This window comes from Leptinotarsa decemlineata, unplaced genomic scaffold, assembly GCF_025532065.1.
Source record: "Leptinotarsa decemlineata unplaced genomic scaffold, Ldec_3_MD MMD2_tig00000576_RagTag_RagTag, whole genome shotgun sequence".
NCBI classification, from domain to species: domain Eukaryota; kingdom Metazoa; phylum Arthropoda; class Insecta; order Coleoptera; family Chrysomelidae; genus Leptinotarsa; species Leptinotarsa decemlineata.
This window is the reverse complement of record NW_027412551.1, coordinates 3,306,453-3,326,226: the sequence shown is the minus strand read 5'-3', so window position 1 is coordinate 3,326,226 and position 19,774 is coordinate 3,306,453. Positions and strand designations below refer to the sequence as shown.

General features: G+C 34.5%; 1 protein-coding gene across 1 annotated transcript in view; it reads right to left on the bottom strand.

Annotated features, from left to right (window-relative positions):
- The window catches only part of LOC111505267 (choline/ethanolamine transporter flvcr2b), a 34,435-nt gene that overhangs the window by 10,958 nt on the left and 3,703 nt on the right, over positions 1-19,774 (bottom strand). Inside the window, exons 2-5 of the mRNA XM_074174279.1 lie at positions 11,882-12,067; positions 9,061-9,241; positions 3,542-3,753; positions 914-1,017 (exon numbers count right to left, since the gene is read on the bottom strand). Coding sequence (XP_074030380.1) covers positions 914-1,017; positions 3,542-3,753; positions 9,061-9,241; positions 11,882-12,067 — 683 coding nt within the window. The remainder of the gene's footprint in view (positions 1-913; positions 1,018-3,541; positions 3,754-9,060; positions 9,242-11,881; positions 12,068-19,774) is intronic.

Here is a 19,774-nt window from a genome sequence, read left to right as displayed (position 1 = left end):
TTCCGAACCAGAAAACTGTACACACCTCAGCAACTTTTGATGCTTTATAAAGCTCAGATCAGAACTTTTTTAGAGTATTGTTCTTATGTATGGAGCTCTGCCCCCAAACATACCCTGAAGTTGCTGGATTTCATCCAGAAAAGAGCCATCCGCCTGATTGTGGACGCGAACATCAATTGCAACCTTGATGGTCTGGAACATCGAAGGAAGGTTGGATATTTGTCTCTCTTCTATAGATACTTTCACGGGAAGTGTTCAATTGACTTGGCACATTTGATTCCACCAAGAGCGGTACATATCAGAAATACGCGACGGACTGTGGTTGCTCATCATTTTGAGGTTCAACTCAGTACGCCTCCCTGTTTAAGAACTCTTTTATCTGGAGAACTGCGTTTATGTGGAATAAACTTCCTGAGAACTTTTTTTCAAAAGGATTTAGTCTATTCAAATCCAATGTGAATCGCTACTTTCGCACAGGCACCGCCCCGAGAATGCCTTAAGGATTTTCCTGTTGTGCTTATGTTTTGTCCTTAAAAAAAAATAAACAGTATCATTAGTCAAAATGTATATTTTAATCATATCATTGATAAAAGAAAAACATTAAACTCAGTCACCGCTTGATCTTCATGATCAATATCTAGCTGAACCTCAAAAATTCCATGTGCCGTCATCTAATTTGGAAGTATGGAACTGAAAGAATTGACCCAAATTCGATGGTGCCAGCAGTGAAATATAAAACCCGGCCACCACTAAGTACTAATCGAATATGGTCACTAAATACATTTGTGGTTTCTTTTATTAACGGACAATTTTGTCAGCAATTGAACAACACCGTGACCCGCACTGTGGTCTGACACCAGACACAGTTCTAACCGAAAGATTAATCTATGCATGTGTATCCACTGTCACCAACCTAAATAACCTAGTCTTGTCAAGGAATATTCCATTCAATAGAGCTCCAACAATTCCACAGATGACAGAAATGCACGCCATTCTTCCAGCATCTTCTTCACCATTCTGAAAAAAATAGGTTGATACATTTTTTCTAATTATTTTTCTGCGGAAATCATAATTAAAAAAATATCATCTCTTCAGTAACAACTATTTAATTGAGAAAATAAATATTTTGAAATGAAGTTCCGGAACATTTATCTCTCTCATCGTTGCAGCTCTATAGGATCTGGTGAATGCCTATCGGAAAGTAACTACTTCCCAGGCAGATACCACGATGGACATTGAATAATATCCGGTAGACATTAGTGCGAATTGTTTCATTAAGGAAGTTACTGCTGATGCTTCTTTTCCATACAGCAGCAGGATGTCTCGGAAATCAATCGAATAAATCATCTACAGACCGCATTCGTGTTATGACCCCTTGTCACTGCAGCAAATATCCAACGCAAACAGCGGTGTGCCTGGAATTCGACTTCAACATAACTCGGTTGTATATACGGAACCCTCGTCTGAGAAAAAAATTTGTTAACTAGTAAATGCTCCATCTCATAAACAAAGCCGCAAATGAGAAAGAAGCACCTTTTTTTCGAAATTTCATTTGTAAATTATTATTTTCTGAATTGAAACATAAATATTTTTCTTCGACATAGTTATCAGACTGATTTTGATAATCATTTCAGTCAAAAACGCCGTTAGTGAAAAAAAAAAATTGAATGTAATTATTGTAATACTTTTTCATAAGAAAATAGCTTTCAAACCTTTTGTAGAAATCCAATTTGAAAATCAATCATTTGTATATTGTGAAATGATCATTGGGTTGATGTATTCGTTCATGTTTTTCAACTTGATAAATTCTTGTGAATGATATCTGTTTCAATTTCATAACTAATGTTTGGAGTACAAACTGAATAGAGAAAAGTAATTTTCTCGTAAGCCACTGTTCATACGGAAGTAGTGTTTTCGAAAGGACTTTCGGTTTCGTGTAATTCGATGTTCATGTGAAAGTAGTTGTTTGGAAAAGGTTTTCTCTTCCAATTTGAGTCTGAGAAGAAGCCAATGAGCTTTTTTCAGTTACATAAGGTTTCGTTATTTGTTCAGACTGTTATATATTTTGTTGCTGTGAAATGGGAAAACGTAGCACAAAATAACCTCTAGGAAAGAACTTGTTGCAAAAATCAATCAACACGTTAAGATAATAATTATAAGTTTTCACAATAAAATTTAAATAAGAAGGATTTCGCTACACGGTACTTTCATCAGTTGGACTGGTGTATCAAACTATTCAACAATGTGTTTTATATAACAGTAGATAATTACAGAATTTAATTAGATAAATGATTAATTCTGGAATACCGGACATTTATAAATATGTTAATTATTAACATTTTAAGTGAAAAAGTTCAATAATGGTTGATGAATAACTTTTTCTTGGTCGTTTGAAAGAAAATTTGAATATTTGATATTATTGATTTCCAGAGATTCCAGAAGATTTCATTTTTGTAACATCATGTCATAGCGGGCAAGCTTAAGTGGAATCGGTTATTAGTTATTGATAGTTGTGTCTGTATGGGTTGGTTTGTGGTGAATTGCGAAACCATATTTGTTATTGACTTCTTGTAATTGTGAGGTCTAAAAAGTTTCTCGATTTATTGGTTTTTAGTTCTATTGTGAATTTTATGTTTTCGTGAATAGAACTGTAAAGCAGGCTATCTCATCGTCAATATACCTATACGAATGCTGAATAGTCTTTTCAAAGTTGTCCACGAAAATTTCAGCGAGAGGGGGCTCAGATGATTACCCATTACTGGGCCTTATTTTTGTTGTCAATTTTGGTCTAGACATACTGACTGATATTAGAATGAATTGATAGTTTTTTTTTGTAACACTTCATATATGAGTTTAAGAGTTCTTCTTGAGGAATCTTCGGGAATAATTTTGTGACATCGAAAGATACCAGTTTGGCATCAGCTGGAAGGTGAATATTGGAGATGTTTTTTTATTTGTTCTTTCGAGAAGAATATCAGAATTAGATTGTTTTTGATGGTATTCATCAGGATTTCAAATATTTTATACGATGGTGATATTAGAAACTTTACTACTGGTCTGATGGATTGATGTTGTTTATGAAGTTTAATGAATGAGTTTGTGGAGTTTGTGAATTGGGCATGATGTATTTAAAAAACACACTTCAATGTGAGATTTCCACTTGGAAGTTTACAAAATCGCAACACGTGTTTTGTTATACAATAGCATCTTTGAGGGTCAGTTCTATCATAATTTTGAACATGATGTATTGGTTTTTGTTTCCAGGTCTGATCAGGAAGATATCTTGTTGGATGAAGATTTTACTAGGGTGTGGAATTTGTTGGTTGGATGTTTTGGTAGAACTACAGTAGAACTGATTTGTATCAAGTCGAGTGTCTGTTTTTGTAAATTGAAACAATTGCAAAACCTCCAATACGTTAAGCGACAGTAAGATCTTTCAGGTTTTCAGAGAAGATAGACCTACATTAGTAAAAAATTATTTTTGTTTTTTCATCTACTCAAATTGACACAGAATATTTGACAACTTTTTCAAATGACTTACTGGAAAATATTGCAGGATAAGTTGATTCTGTAATGTTCCCACGGATACGAATACTCCTATGTTTATACCGTACGCAATCAGATGATATATGAATGCATTTTGTGTAATCGCCGCTTTGAATGAAACCAGAAACTCGTTGAACGTCTTCGATTTGACTTTTCTTGCTTGTTTTTGTGTAACAGATGGAGGCAATGGTGGTTGGCGAGGAAAAACTAAAAAAACAAGTTTAGTAATAATTAGGAGATGTTTATCTTGAACTGACAATTCTGGCAATGAATTTTCGACATTTATCGATCATAAAGGTGATATTTTCGGTGTTGGGAATTGATACAGAAAACTGTTTTTTTCATCTTCTGAAGATGCCGACTTGGTTGATGAAATATACGCCGAGAGGAATATTGCATTTTTGGTGATTGAGAGAAGTGTCGGTTTTGGATTTATTCTACGCTAGAAGTTTCAGTATTACCTTGTATTCTGGATAACAAGCCGTTGTTTGTATGCCTAATCATTACTGTATTTGAAAAAATGAGATGTCTGATGGTCTACAATCTTCATATATTCTGTAGAAGTTGAAGTATTCCACTACAATAAATGAACGTAGTTTTTTCTTCGTGTCAGAAAGAGTAATAACTAATATTTCTCCCATATCTCCCTTTTTCCGTTCGGTATAGCTCGTCACTTTTACATGCTCCCATTATGCCAAAAATTAGGGCAACCAAAGTTAAAAGAAATTATTCACTTGATAATAAAATTTATCAATTCTGAATTCTAATCTTTATAGATATGTATATATATATATATATATATATATATATATATTATCTGGAGCTTCCAAAATGAATTGCAGATTTTGTGATTTTTGTAGTACTTGTGATTTTTTGGTACGGTAATCACTGATTAACACTTTAAACAGGCTCGCAGTTTGAAACATTTGAAAATATCTATACTATTCTTAATATGCAATATATCGAGTGGTCCAACGAAAAGTATGCACTTTGCTTTTCTCCTTTTTTTGTAACTTAACGCAAAAATCCTCGGACAGGTCAATTTTGCTTTTGAGGGGGACACGTTTTAGATGTTTTTTCTACCTGTGCCTTCAACCTCCTAGCGAGGGTGAGTAGCAACCCTAAAATTTTAAATGGAAAGTGGGGTCGAGTGATATATCATTTGAAAGGGCACACAATTCTCTTTCCAATGATACCTAATTTGTTGTATTTACTTGAATAGTTATAAAAAAAGCAAGAACATTTACTCGATATTTTTGGTGTTAATGAAAATGCGGAAAAAACGGCATTTTTATCACTACTACATTCCTCGATTTCTCTCGTGCGTTTTTTGGTTCAAATAACAACAGCAGATAAGTGTACAAAAAGAATTTAGGCAAACGTTCATTGATTCAGTTAGGTTGCTTTTGAAATTATTTCAACTTTACTGTAAAAATGGTTTATTCCATTCCTGAACGAGTTGAAATTGTTAAACTTTATTATCAACATAATAATTGTGCTAGACTTACTGCTCGCCTTTTTAATAACAGTCATCCCGGGAAAAATGTGAATGATTCGTACGTTGCCAAGTTACTCCAAACGTTTGTCGATACATGGGACATGTTGAATTGGATCATACTCAAAGTACCCGTCAGCTTGCTGCAGCCTCAGGTGTCTCCCGTTCGTCCATAATACGGATATTAAGAGCCTATAAATTTCATCCGTACAAAATTAAATTAGTACAGGAACTCAATGAAGATGATCCTGATAGAAGGCTGCAATTTTGTGAATAACTGAGCCAGCTACTAAGGATGATCCGCACCTATCATTCAACACGTGCTTTTCCGATGAGAGTACATTTTTTTTGAATGGAGCTGTGAATAGGCATAATTGTCGTTACTGGGATGACAGTAACCCACACTTATTCCGAGAGGTCCATACCCAGTACCCTCAAAAAATCAATGTCTGGTGTGGCGTATTAGGTAGTCATATCGTATGGCCACTTTTTATTCCTGGGAATTTAAATGGTGAAGTCTACCTGAACATGCTTGAAGATACAGTTGATCCTATCATAACAGAAATAATTGAAAATGATCAAAATCATAATGATGATCGGCTTCATTTCCAGCAAGATGGAACACCTCCTCACTATGTTGCTCCGGTAAGAGAGTTTTTAGATGACCGGTTTCCTGGATGGTGGATTGGAAGGAGAGGCCCCATCGAATGGCCTGCCAGATCACCTGATTTATCGCTTTTAGACTTTTTCCTTTGGAGACACTTCAAAATAAATGTTTTCCTACGCAGCCCGAGTCCATAGAAGATCTTCGCCAACGAATTACAGCAGAGTGCAGAAGTATAACACCTGATATGCAACAGAATGTTAGGAATAGATTTGAACAAAATATGTATCATTGTATGGAAGCAAATGGGTCACATTTTCAGCACTTGCTGAAGTAGGATTCTAGGAGTCAATTACACATTTCAAAGTACTGGGTTGTAGTTGTTTTTCTTCATAATACCTACATGTTTGAGTGAAATACAACAAATTAGGTATCATTGGAAAAAAAATTTGTGCCCTTTCAAATAATATATTACTCGATCCCACTTTCCATTTAAAATTTTAGGGTTGTTACTCACCCTCGCTAGGGGGTTGAAAGCACAGGTAGAAAAATACATCTAAAATGTGTCCCCTTCAAAAGCAAAATTGACCTGTCCGAGCATTTTTGCGTTAAGTTACAAAAAAAGAAGAAAAGCAAGGTGCATTCTTTTAGTTGGACCACTCTGTATATCTTCGACATAGAATAGACGTAGACCATAAAGTCGAAGATTTCAATTTCTTGGTTAATTATGCAACATATGCCAGTAAAACGTTTTCTGAAATGATCTTGTTAATGCGGTAATCCATATATTTTTCAGGTTAACTATAAATTTAGCATAATGAAATGAAAATAAACTATATGATAAAAAACATTGTTACATGAATAATAAAGAGTAAACATTGAAAACATCATGAAAAAGATACTTGTATATGTGATATACATAATATGAAACACAAAAGTATATGATGGACTTGAAACCAAGTACTTTTCATTGAGTTCATTCTACAGGGGGTTTAATTCTCACTTATAAAAGTCATATTGTATTTCAGCAAGATAGGCATCACACTTAATTTTTGTGCTGATTAATAATTTAATGACACAGAGTACGATCAGAATTTTTGAGCCAAATGTACTCAAATGTACAAACAATCGGAAAAAATGATATGTTTCACATGGTTAGTTTTTTGCCTCGGCTTCGGCTCGCCGTGAATCTGTTACTTCTCTGTTTAGTTGAACAAATTAGATAAGATAGAAATTATATAGGTAAAAAACGTTCAGTTATTGAATATGAAAGAAAGGAATTCAACTCAAGACGGCGTTTGGAGAAATCAGGAAAGGATCAAACAAGTGAGTGTAGGTAGTGAATTTTATACCCTCAAACATCTCATTACCAGTAGAGTACACGAAGAAAATATAGCTGTTACTATTGAAAAATGTGTTCCACGCCAATGAAATACCAAATCTTAGAATACTGTTTTATTGATGAGCATCACAAAACATAAAGTCTCCTGATTTGATAGTGTTTCTGAAGTATGATATTTTTGCCGTATTTATTTCACGGTCGTATTTACTTTATAATTACTTTCACTTCACTGCTTTTGAAAACACATTATGGATGTAGCTTAGTGTATACAACTGATTCGATTGTTTGATTCAAAATCAAGTTGCTACCCTAGTCGGCTTCGCATTAATAGTAGAACAATTATACCCATTTTTTCTCTAATTGTGTCACATCAGCTTGTATATGATGAAGGTCCTCGTTTTTACCTGGAAAGCGTGCTTTTGAAAATATCAGAGTTAGAAACTTTAGAAATTTCTATAACAGTACAAAATATTTGAAAATATTTGAGAGCATTCCACAATATTCCGGAACATTTTGGAATGTTTGGGAGTGGTCTGGAACGTTCGGGAAAATCCCCTGTCATATGTAGAAAATTCCCACCAGCCTCAGAATTCAAATTGAAAGTGTATATTTTTAGGAGATATTTATTTTTGAGGAAGAAAGACTTTAGCTCACTACTCAAACAATTTCGAAATAAACACCACAGAAAGATGTGTAATTCATGCATAGGAGTTACATTCAGATACAAACTGGAAGAAAGACCCCTCTCGAAACAACTATTTTCACATAAACACATACATTGTTTGTATCTGAAAGTAACTACTATGCACGATTTACATATCTGAAGAGTTCATTTCGAAATTAATTGCGTTCTTCTTTACTTTGTAAGTTTCCCATATATTTTGTATGAAGACGAAAGTAGAAAGCCAAAAACTTTCTTTTTCAATCTAATAATATTCCAGTACATTCGAACCCGTTATTTGTATGGGTTTTCATTTTATACGGCAGTGCCCGACACATCTTCCTTCCCATCATTGGACGTTGAAGTAATACTACTTCTCATCAAGATAACCATATTTTCCCCCATCCTGTATGCATCCACTGCCCAGGTACATTGCGCAGAAACATACAGGTTTAAAGGTTTATTAACATCTGCTTGCGAAAGACCAGAGACCACCTCCCGTAGTCGCTATCCGGCGTCCGGTAAATGTAACAACACTTGAAACCAGATAAATACACACAAAATCTGGTATCTCTCCCACACACACACTTGCACCTTGGCATACGAACACACACATCCACCAACAGACATGCACAGGGGACCACCATGCAACCACTACACAATAGAGCCAGAAAACCAAACAATAACAGATAACGAGGAGTCGAAGCACCAGAGGCTGACTTGAAACCGAAAGAGACTAGATTTCAAACTAGCTAAAGTGCCTCGCCTTTAATAATGTCTGCCGCAGTTGCAGACGAAACCTCAGTCCCAAAAACCTACAGACCATGACAAATAAACTCGAAATGCAAATAATCTGAAAGAAGGATAATATCTGACAATAAATGCAGTGAAAACTATGCAACCATGCAACATACGGTTCGAAATGCTGGGCTCTCAATTATATTTAATCAAAAAGTGCAACATGCTGAAGCAGTGCATAGACACCCTGGTGTAGTTTCAAAAATGAGCAATTTCCCCAATCACCAGAATTTCAACACTCTTTTTGACTCGCTTTTTAGTGAGCACGTTGGCGACTTCAGGAGATGAAGAAAACTCAGAAAATAGTTTTCTTCATTTATTAAGTGTAACATACGTCGAGAAGAGTATTGAAATTTTGATGTTTCACCTTTAAACCTGGTGATTACCAATTCGCTTTTATTTTGGCAAAGGTACTGGATGTGGTGGAAAAGATTATCATAACTCTGTACATGAGTTGGTGTCATAATCAAAGTCAGGCTACATAATGAGTTATTCAAGTCGAAACTCTTTGCTACTCTTTGCTACTCGTAACGCATCTAGACTAAATTTTCTATTCCAATGGGTGCAATAGAATGCCATTGCCTCTATAATTTGTGTGTTAATATGTTACTCACAGAATAATATTGCTATGGAAACGGGGATCATGAAAATGGCCAGTCCTTGACAAAGAACTCGCAAATCTGATCCTATTGAAACAACATTTTCACTATTCTTGACCAGTATTGGAGGAATCAAGAATGCCAAAGCCAATCCCGCTTGAGTACCTAAAACACCAAGGGCACAAGCAGTTGATGCCTGAAAATTAGAATCTAATGCTAATTCAAGTTCGTAAATCATTAAATAACAAAGAAAAATCGTGAGAATGAATTCGAATGTCCCTTAAAAAATAGAGATATGAATACTCAGAATACAATGAGGAAAAATAATAGCAGTTTTGAATCATTTTGATGAGACGTGGAGTTTTAGATGGTATCAAGATTGAAACTGAATAGTCTGCAATGTCGAGAGTATATGCAGTCACTGTTCAATTTGTCCATTTCATCATCCGCACATCCGCACAACCCCCTCTTATGCAACAACAGAAACATCACGGCACCTCATGTCAGTGACAATTACTATCGAAGCTTCTTCTTCAAAATAATTCCAGGTAGTGTAACGAAATTAGCTTTCATCTTTGCGAGAACGTCTACTTACCTACCATTTACATGCCCTGCCTTTTTCAATGACCAGTTAATTTTTAGAGATTGTTCAAAATCTCAAATTATTTGAGACCTTCAATTCCTCTTCTCTTCGACGTCTGAATGATTGATTCTAGGGATGTATTGTCAAATGCGTCCTCTATATCCAAGAAAGCAGCTAAAAATCACTCTCTAGTTCTTGTAGGCATATTCTACTTCTTCCGTGAGTCGGCATAAAGCGGTTTCTGTCGACATACCTGATCTGTAGGCACATTGACTTGAAGTGGTCTGGCAGCCAGTGCTATGGCCCTAATATACCTGTCAAGTCGTTTTGCTGATGTATTCAATGTAAAAAACTGAGACTGTTTGTTCTCGAAGCCGTTACCTATTCCTGTTCAATATGTGTGATTGATGACCTGTTTATTTTGTGGAAATTCATGACCACTTTAATGAAATGAATAAAAACACTTTTGTCTAATTTCCACTAGTATTTTATTTTTACAACCGGTTTCGGGTTTCACCCCAATATCAAGTATAAAACTAGTTTAAACTAGTTTAAACTAGTTTTATACTTCCCAGGTTCTGGAGAGATTTGAGGTTCATAGGTTTTCACTATTAACAGTGAGAATGAAAATTAATTTTATCAGTGAGTTTTCATGTTTTTGGTATATATCACAAAGCCAAACTTCCTCTGAGGATTATACGCAATAAGTTAATCCTTCCTGACTATCAGTTATGAATTTGCCCAGAATGCCGGTATCATATTTGTAATTTCTGCACCTGGAGAAGCTCTCTTGAGATGTCTTCGTTTTGGAATAATTTATCATTATTTCTGGTCCCTGAAAAAGTATCTTATAGAGTCTGGCGCATACTTGGGTCCTCGCGTTGTCTTTTCCATGAGTGTCTCTCAGATTTCCACGAAAAAATTTGATATTCAGTTAGGGATCTTTTGTATTTATTCCAGATATCTGATTTGTTGGCTCTTCATTCACGGAGGAAACATTTTTGTTCGATCTCTGGTTGACAGTTTGAGAATGCTCATTCTATGTAGAGATGATAGCTTTCAGTAATCGGACTGCTGCTTACTCTAAGTCTATAGAATCTCTTATTACATAACCCATCCGGTCTGAACCAGTTTTGGGGTCTATCTTATAGGCTTCTCATTTTGTTTTTTGAAGGTTTTTATGAAGTATAATCATGGCATGGAGGTATGAAACCCTCCGGTTTCAAAATTATTATGCCGATGATCTGAACAACTTTCCTAATCGGACACATTCCATTTCTCGACATAATTACTAATGAATTTAGAATATATCACTTTCCTACGTTTCGTGTTGTCTACGTTCGGAATGTCTAAATTGTTTGTGTGGTGTGAAGTGTAGTGAAAGCCCACCTCTTTCATTTGTGTCAGTACTCTTCCAGGTCAGGCGGTGAGTATCGGCAACACAGTCAATTATTAACTGTGATCTGACTGTTTGGCAGGTTCTCACTAGCTCGTCCGCATCCCTGGTTGGCGGCGTTTTCTGACCACCGTCAGGCATGTATGCTGGTCTAATGACGATTGCCTTAGGTCTTTCCTCACCAGCCACCTTCAGCCGTCAAATCCCAGTTCCAAAAGTTATTCAACGGCAGTATGTTTGATACTTCTCGTATGATCATGCATGTTCTTGGGGTCCCTGAGGTTACTTTGCAAATCAGCTCCCCACCGAATTTATTTCTATTCCATGATTTTTTCCTTATAGACCCAATGGTTTTTATATGAGGGCAATATTACACCGTTGTTAGGACGCTTGAAGCCCCCTCACTGTGTAAGTTAACATGTATTACTCCCATTGCAAGTCAGAGGAGTCGCTCGGAGAGTCCTTCTTCCTCTGTTCATAGATATGTCCCATTACGTTCTCACGAGAACGGGAAAAACGATTGTTCACAGCCTTGGAACCCCCTGCATGGATGTAAAGTTGAATACTGAGATCAAATACTCAAATACTCCACCTCTAATGTTAGACTTTTCGTTGATGATGCCAGATAAGGCAGAGGTACCATTTACTTCGTCATGGTTCGCATTATATTACTGTTATATTTGAAAGTTTATTGATTGTAACTCTCACAAGAAAGGAGTTGAATGTAGGAGTGAATTTCTCACTTCCTTGAACTTCTTTTACACAATATTTCCTTCATTGCGATTTCGAATAACACACTCTAAATGACATTGTTCATATCAATGGAGTCCATTATTCAGAAAAAAATCTTCTATTACCTCAGAATCTTCAAACCAGACTGCAGCAATTTTTGTGGGAATACATAAGACGAATACTTGAGCAGTTGATCCAATGGCTTGTCCTATTAGTACCACATAAAATAAATCTGTTCGTATAGAAAATACTTTGACAGCTGCAGCCAGGGCGGTTCCTAATCCCCCAATCAAAGCTGCTATTCGCAGACCCTAAAAATAAGGATTAAATGTGGTATTTTGTTTCAATTTCACGGCTTTCTGACATGAATCATTTGAAAAATCAAAAGTTATTTAAAAATCCATTCGACAAACAGAATATTTTTTTTCAGATCTGTTTTCGAAATCCAAGATTAAGACATCTCTGAAGAAGCTAGCTAGGTGTGCTAGCGAAACATCAGAAAGAAGTTCCACAGGACGATGTGGAACTTTTTTCTGATGTCTTTTGTCTTTTGAATTGTGGTGACGTTCGTGACGTTTCGAAAAATAATTTCATGACCCTTTGAATTCATCTGTTATGGAGTAGTCAGCTCTAAAAAGGTTGGACATTATTGAACTCTAATAAAAAAATGTGGGAATTGAATTTTCCGCTACTTCTTTTTATTATATCACCATAGCTATAAAAACATATGAAATAGAAGTATACATATACTACAAAGCTTCACTCTTTTCAAAGTCATCACTCCTGTGATGAAACTTCCTTATGTTAGAAATATGAGCTGACTCTGGTCGTCCATCATAGTCGAAATTTACGAAGGCTACTATCGCATCGATGAAATGGACTCTTGTTATTTTTAATAGACCTTCTGTTATACAGGGTGTTCCTTAAACACATGCTAATATTTAAGGAGGTAATTCTTAGACCCATTTTAAGGAAAAAACGTTCTATGGACGTATGTCCTAAACGCCTTAACATTTGAGATACAGGGTGGCAAAGTTTTCAAAAATAATCAGTTTTTTAATAATAACTGAGATAATTTTGTAGACATCTTTGGCATATTTGGTACATATGTTCCATGCCTCAAGGCGCATTTTCTGATGTACAATTTTCTTAATTTCCTCTGCCAGTGGCGTACGTACGAGTTTTGAAATGTATATTTTTGGCGAAAAAAGTACTACGCCACTGATTTATCTTCAATTAACAATTATTTTTAAAATCTCCATACATTTTTGAGCACATTTGATCTACTGGGTTTTCTTTGTCCGACGCATGGTTTTCGCTCAAAAAATTAAAAATCGCTTTACTTAAGGATAAATTCCTTAAAAATCTGATGCGGTATCGTGCATCGACTGAAAGCAAACTGAGAGATCAGATTTGTTGCAAAATAATTGAGGATCTAAAAGGTATTTGTTTGTTGACAGATGCACTGTTCTCAATTAAAATTACGTCATAACGCAGCACCGCTTAATAATTTTTGAAATCATGAATTTAGTTATCCTGGAATAAATGACGTGTAGCAGAATTTATTTACTGCACCTCTTGGAAATATGGAGTTTGTCGATATGTGATTTCTTTTAAAGATTAAAAGCAGAAAAAACAGCGTAGCCACCATAGCAATAAAAAACGAATTCTCTGTATGTACAAACGTCAGTAGCTAATATTAATGTTGGTTTAAAGTAAGGTATTGGTGTTAAAAACTGTCACAGCGCGTTTTGATTGATTTTGAAGTGTTATTGAAGCGGTGCTGCAAGAAATTGAGGAACATCCTGAGACGAGTACGAGGAAGATCGCTAGAACTCTGGATATTTGTCATCAAATTGTTTGGCGTATTTTGGTTGATTTTTTGTTATACCCATACCATATTTCAAGAGTGCAGGCATTACTCCCCAGAGATTTTCCACAGCGTGCGAACTTCAGTCAGTGGTATCTACAAAGTATTGCACTAAATCCGCAGTTTGAGACACAAATTTTGTTCACAGACGAAGCAAATTTTTCTCGGAATGCCATTCAAAATTTCCATAACAATCATGTGTGGGCTGAAGAAAATCCCCATGCAATAACCGAAACCCATTTCCAACTCCAATTTTCGGTTAATGTATGGGCAGGAATTATAGGTGATCATCTAATAGGCCCATTTTTTCTACCAGGACGCCTTGATGATCGTTCTTATTTACACTTTCTCGAAGAAGACTTATCTGGGTTATTGGAAGATGTGCCACTTGCGTTATGGAATTGAATATGGTACATGCACGATGTACCATATTCAGTGTAATTGTCCGAAACCATTTAAATGCAGTTTATCCCAATCGTTGGATAGGTCACGGAGGACCTCAGCAATGGCCAGCAAGATCCCCCGATCTCAACAGTTTAGATTTCTTTTATGGGGTCACCTTAAAACTCTTGTGTATAAAACTCCCATTAATACTTTAGAAGATTTAAGAGAGCGAATAGTTGCCTCGTGTGAAACTATACGAAATACGCCGGGAATATTTGAACGGGTGCGTAATTCCATGCGTAGAAGGGCGGAAGCATGCATACTAAGTGCAGGTGGCCACTTCCAACAATTTTATATGATGGAATCGGCCGATACTTGATGAAAATCCATAACTAACGTATTCCAAAAACACTTTATTGTGATATTTTCACTAAATTGTTTTACAAAAACGCAACACGTGTTTCGCCATACAATGGCTTCATCTGGCGTGTCTTTCGCCAGATGAAGCCATTGTATGGCGAAACACGTGTTGCGTTTTTGTAAAACAATTTAGTGAAAATCTCACAATAAAGTGTTTTTGGAATACGTTCCAACAATTTTTATTATCAGTTTTGGTATTATTACTAATAAACAAATTTGTGCTATTCGTTTAGACTTACTGTCACAAAATAAAATAAAACTCGTTTTTGTGAAAAATTAATTTTTTTTGCAGATTATGTTTTCAAATATTATTAGGGAATTGGTAATGCGTTATGAAGCAATTTTCAGATTCTCATTCATTTTAGAATTGATCTAATTTCTTAATTTGCTTACTGTCGATTTTTATTTTTTTGAGTGAAAATCTTGCGTTGGACAAAGAAATACCAGGAGATCAAATTTTCTCAAAAATAAATGAGGATTTTGAAAATGATTTTATTTCGGAAAGAAAGCATTGGCGTAGTACTTTTTGCCCAAAAATATTCAATGCGAAACCCGTAGGGATGCCACTGTTTGAAAAAATACAAATTTGGGTACATCAGAAAATGTGCCTTGAGGCATGGAACATATGTACCAAATATGCCAAAGATGTCTACGAAATTATCTCAGTTATTATTAAAAAACTGATTATTTTTGAAAACTTTGCCACCCTGTTTCTCAAAAGTTATGGCGTTTAGGACATACGTCCATAGGAAGTTTTTTCCTTAAAATGGGTCTAAGAATTATCTCCTCGAATATTAGCATGTGTTTAACGAACACCCTGTATATTCTTTTTTGGTACCTTACTAGAATGTTATCTCCTTTCAGTTCGAGTGGTTTAAATTTTAAACTTTTATTGGCTTGATTTTGAACCTTTTTCTTGTATTTCATTTGTTGTTCTGGTGTTTTTGGTATTTTCTTCATTTGTAAATTCAAGACTAATATTTTATCTGCTTGAAAACCACCAGAAAAATCTTCAAAACATTTCATGATTAACTTTGAATCCACCAGGGTGATATGGAGTTGTATGTTTAATTGTTATTCCTCTCTCATATGCCCATTCATGAAATTCTTTAGATGTAAATAGTTTTCCACAATCAGTCACTATATTTTTTATTCCGTTTACAAATGGTAAATCGGCTGAATATTCTTTTAAATATTTTCTTTTATTGCTTTTGTTGAGATATATCTTATTGTATCATCAACAATGACAATGAATGATTTGCCCGGCTAATATTTGCCCAGCTAAGATTTCTGCCCAAGTAAGGCAAGCTGGCATGATTTTCACTAAGGACTCCAATAATCAGAACAACCATCTAGACAAAGTGTTAAGGATGGAATCTGCGGAGTTCGAAGAGGAAATCTTTATATTTTATCCGTTCCTGGCTCCTCTTTTCGGGCGATAATCGTCTCGCCAGGAGGTGAAAACTGTACTGCTGGTCGAGGACTACATCAGCTTGCATGAGCCTGCGGGTGGGGAACGAATAGTTCCAATGAATTCGGCACTTCTCGTTAAACACAACGGATTTAATATCCCCTGGAGCGTAGAGCAACACCGGTGTCTCGTCAATTATTATTATTATGACTTTTGCTTCTACGAAGCATCACTTCGGAAAGTACAATGAAATTGGCGCAGTTGGTAGGATTAATGTACAGACAGTGAGAAAACCAATGGCCTATTCAAATCTTTGACGAAAGCCAACTATAATGTACAAGAAGATGATTGTGAATTCTTTCACAGCACATAGGAATGATTCTTGGACTGAATATTCATGAAGTGGCTTACAACCTTTCTGGAGAGCGAACAAAGAACCTTACTTACAACTCCAAGATGTATAGGGTGAGTCTCTCATACATACAAGTTTTGAAAATTTCATGTTCTGATTACCGGCCTTTGATTGTTTCAGCACTGAAAGAATTACACAGTTTGAGACCATAGCAAAAAAAAAACTTTTATAAGTTTGGTGTCCGCTGCAAAATTTTGAAAAGTTCGATTTTATCTTTAATGAACAATGATGCAGATATTTTGAAGGAACCAAAATCTACACAAACTAACAATGTACAAAAGTTAATTTTGATTACATTTCCAAGATATTTCTCAGCAATTATTCGAACGAGTATACGATTGAAAAATATCAATTGTCTGAAAGATGCTATGAAATATGCTGTCGAGAAAGGACATTTTTTGTCTTTTGTAAATGAAGGCAACGTTTTCATACAGTATTCTAGTCACCTGTTGAGTCTTTATTCATAACCACAATTTATTCACTAGATAGTGCTCCTGAATATGAAATTTTCACACTCATTAGCTTTTCAGGTCCTTCAGTTCAGAAAATTAAATTGTATTATCTTTAAAAAATGAGGTGACCCATATGAAATGAAAAAGTTGGTAATGTTCACCGAAAAACTGAAAATAATTGTTGACCCCCCCTATTCCAAATTCGATACTGATATTTCATTGAGAATTATTGAGAAATTCCCCTTGAAATGCCTCTAATTATGAATAAAGTTCAGAGTGATCAAATAGACCAAGATCAATAACTCAAAAATACCGTGTGAAATGTTATACAATTTAGCGTTATAATGTATCTTGAACGTGTAATTTTTATTGAAATCAAAATCAATGTATAGAAGTTGGGCTGAAGAGTTCGTAGGTTGACATGGATATTTTTTTTTGATAATTTTTGATTTCATTTTTAAAGTTGCCTGGCTACCGGCGGTCGGTAACCAGGCGGTTCGACGTGGGTGCTTTGTTCACTCACTCGGATTGAATACCGTGTTGGTCGGTGGTTCAAGCCCCAGCCTGAATGATCGATTTTCACTTGCTATCGTCCAACCCGTGTTAGGAATCTCACGTTACAAGGTAAGACCTCGTTAATACTTATTTCGCACAAATTTCGACTTCTGAGGGTTGTCGTTCGTAGGGGTGCGACAACTGGTTAACGGAAAAACAATATTAAACGGATTTTAATATAGTTGCCTTCGAAGGCGAAACAACGATTATAGCGGTTATACATTTTTTTGATTTATAGTACGATTTGTGTTTAGCCTCAAAATAGGTCTCAGTTTCGACCATTACATCTTCATCGGCGGCAAATTTCTTTCCAGCGATCATTCTCTTGAAGTCTGAGAACATGAATAAGTCGCTGGTGGCCAGATCTGGAGAATACGGTGGATACGGAAGCAATTCGAAGCCCAATTCATGCATTGTTTTGATGAAACAGCAGTTAATTTTTTTCAAATGGGCCCATTTTCCCACGACTTTTTCCTCAAAAGCTCCAATAACGCTATGTAATAGACGCTGTTGATGGTTTTCCTTTTTCAAGATAGTTGATGAATATTATACCATGCGTATTCCAAAATACTGATATCATAACATGGCCAGCCGACTGTTGCGTCTTTGCACGCTTTGGAGTCGGTTCACCACGTGTTGTCTAACCAACAAGTTCAAAAATATGAAAATAGAGATAAAGGTCCTAAAAATAAAGCGATAGCTCATTCAATTCGGAATCACCTCTAGAAACATGTTTTTGAAGGATTTTGGTGGTATTTGAATGGTATTTAGTTTTTCGTTAATAACTAAAAAAATATTAATATTTAAGCAATTTTGAAGAAAGCTCGTTAAAGAGGAGGAAATTTCCGATAAAAAGTCCCGACTCCCGAAACTCTATCTCCATTTTTTATAATTTGAATTTGACGTAAAATAGGATTCTGCGTGGCGCGGAATTTATCAAAAGAAATAACTTTTTTATAACATAAAATGTCATTTTGAAAAGTTGAAAAAATATAGTATCTGCTCAATACTTGAATGAATTGAGTCCCGTAGAAAAAAAAGTTTCATCACTATTTTTAAAAAAGTTATTCAATTGTTGACTAACAAATTTTTTCCCAATCTCCGTTGGCATAAATAATGGGATAAAAGGTATAAATAATTGGCCTATAAATTTTAAACTTCGTGGAGCCCTTTTGATATATATTTCATACGATCCTGCGATAAAAGTTCATAAAAACTTATTAATTTGTTAATTATGACTTTTTATAATTATTGCAAAATGAAATATCTAAAAATTGTTGATAATTTTTTTTTTCAATTGATACTAAGCTATGTCTGTTTTAACATTGAACAATGGCAGTTATGAAAATAGGATATAAATTTTTTACGAAATTTGTTTTTTAAATTGTTTTAAACAAATAGAGAAATTCAATATTTTTGAAAAATTTTTTTTGCTATTTTGTTGTCTAGAGATAATTATGATTTTCTGAAAAAAAATTATTTTTTAATTGTTTTTTATATTTCGATTGTTTAAATAATTAGTTAAGAAATAATTTTAAAATTTTTCAAATTTTCAAAAAAATCATAATTTACACTTGTTTTTTATTCATTATTCAATTGTTTATTAGTTTAACAATATGTTATAAACAAATACCTATTAACCAACGTGATTTTTTTTCTGAAGCAAATAAAAATTATAAAAACAGCTATATATATATATATATATATATATATATATATATATATATATAGCTATATGTGATTTTTAAAAGCAAAATTTTTTCTTAACCAATTATTCAAACAATCAAAATATAAAAAAAATATTTCAAACAATTAAAAATCAAAATAAAAAAAAAATTCAAAAATCATAATTATCTCTAGACAATAAAATAGCAAAAAAAATTCAAAAATATTGAATTTCTCTATTTGTTTAAAACAATTTAATAAACAAATCACGTAAAAAACTCATATCCTATGTTAATAACTGCCATTGTTTAATGTGAAAACAGACATAGCTAAATACCAATTGAAAAAAAATTCATCAACAATTTTTAGATATTTCATTTTGCAATCGTTATAAAAAATCATAATTAACAAACTAATAAATTTTTATAAACTTTTATCGCAGGATCGTATGAAGTATATATATCAAAAGGCTTCCACGAAGTTTGAAATTTATAGGCCAATTATTTATACCTTCTATCCCATTATTTATGCCAACGGAGATTGGGAAAAAAATTGTTAGTTAACAATTGAATAACTTTTTGAAAAATGGTGATAAAACTTTTTTTTGTACGGGACTCGATTCATTCAAGTGTTAAGAATATACTATATTCTTTTCAAATTTTTAAAATGACATTTTATGTTTTCAAAAAAATTATTTCTTTTGATGATCTCTCTTTAGCAGCAGCGCGCGCATGCCGTAACAACCGCGTGGAACCCTATTTTCAACATCAAATTAAAATTATAAATGATTGAGATAGAGTTTAGGGTGGCGATACTTTTTTATTGTAAATTTCCTCCTCTTCAACAAGC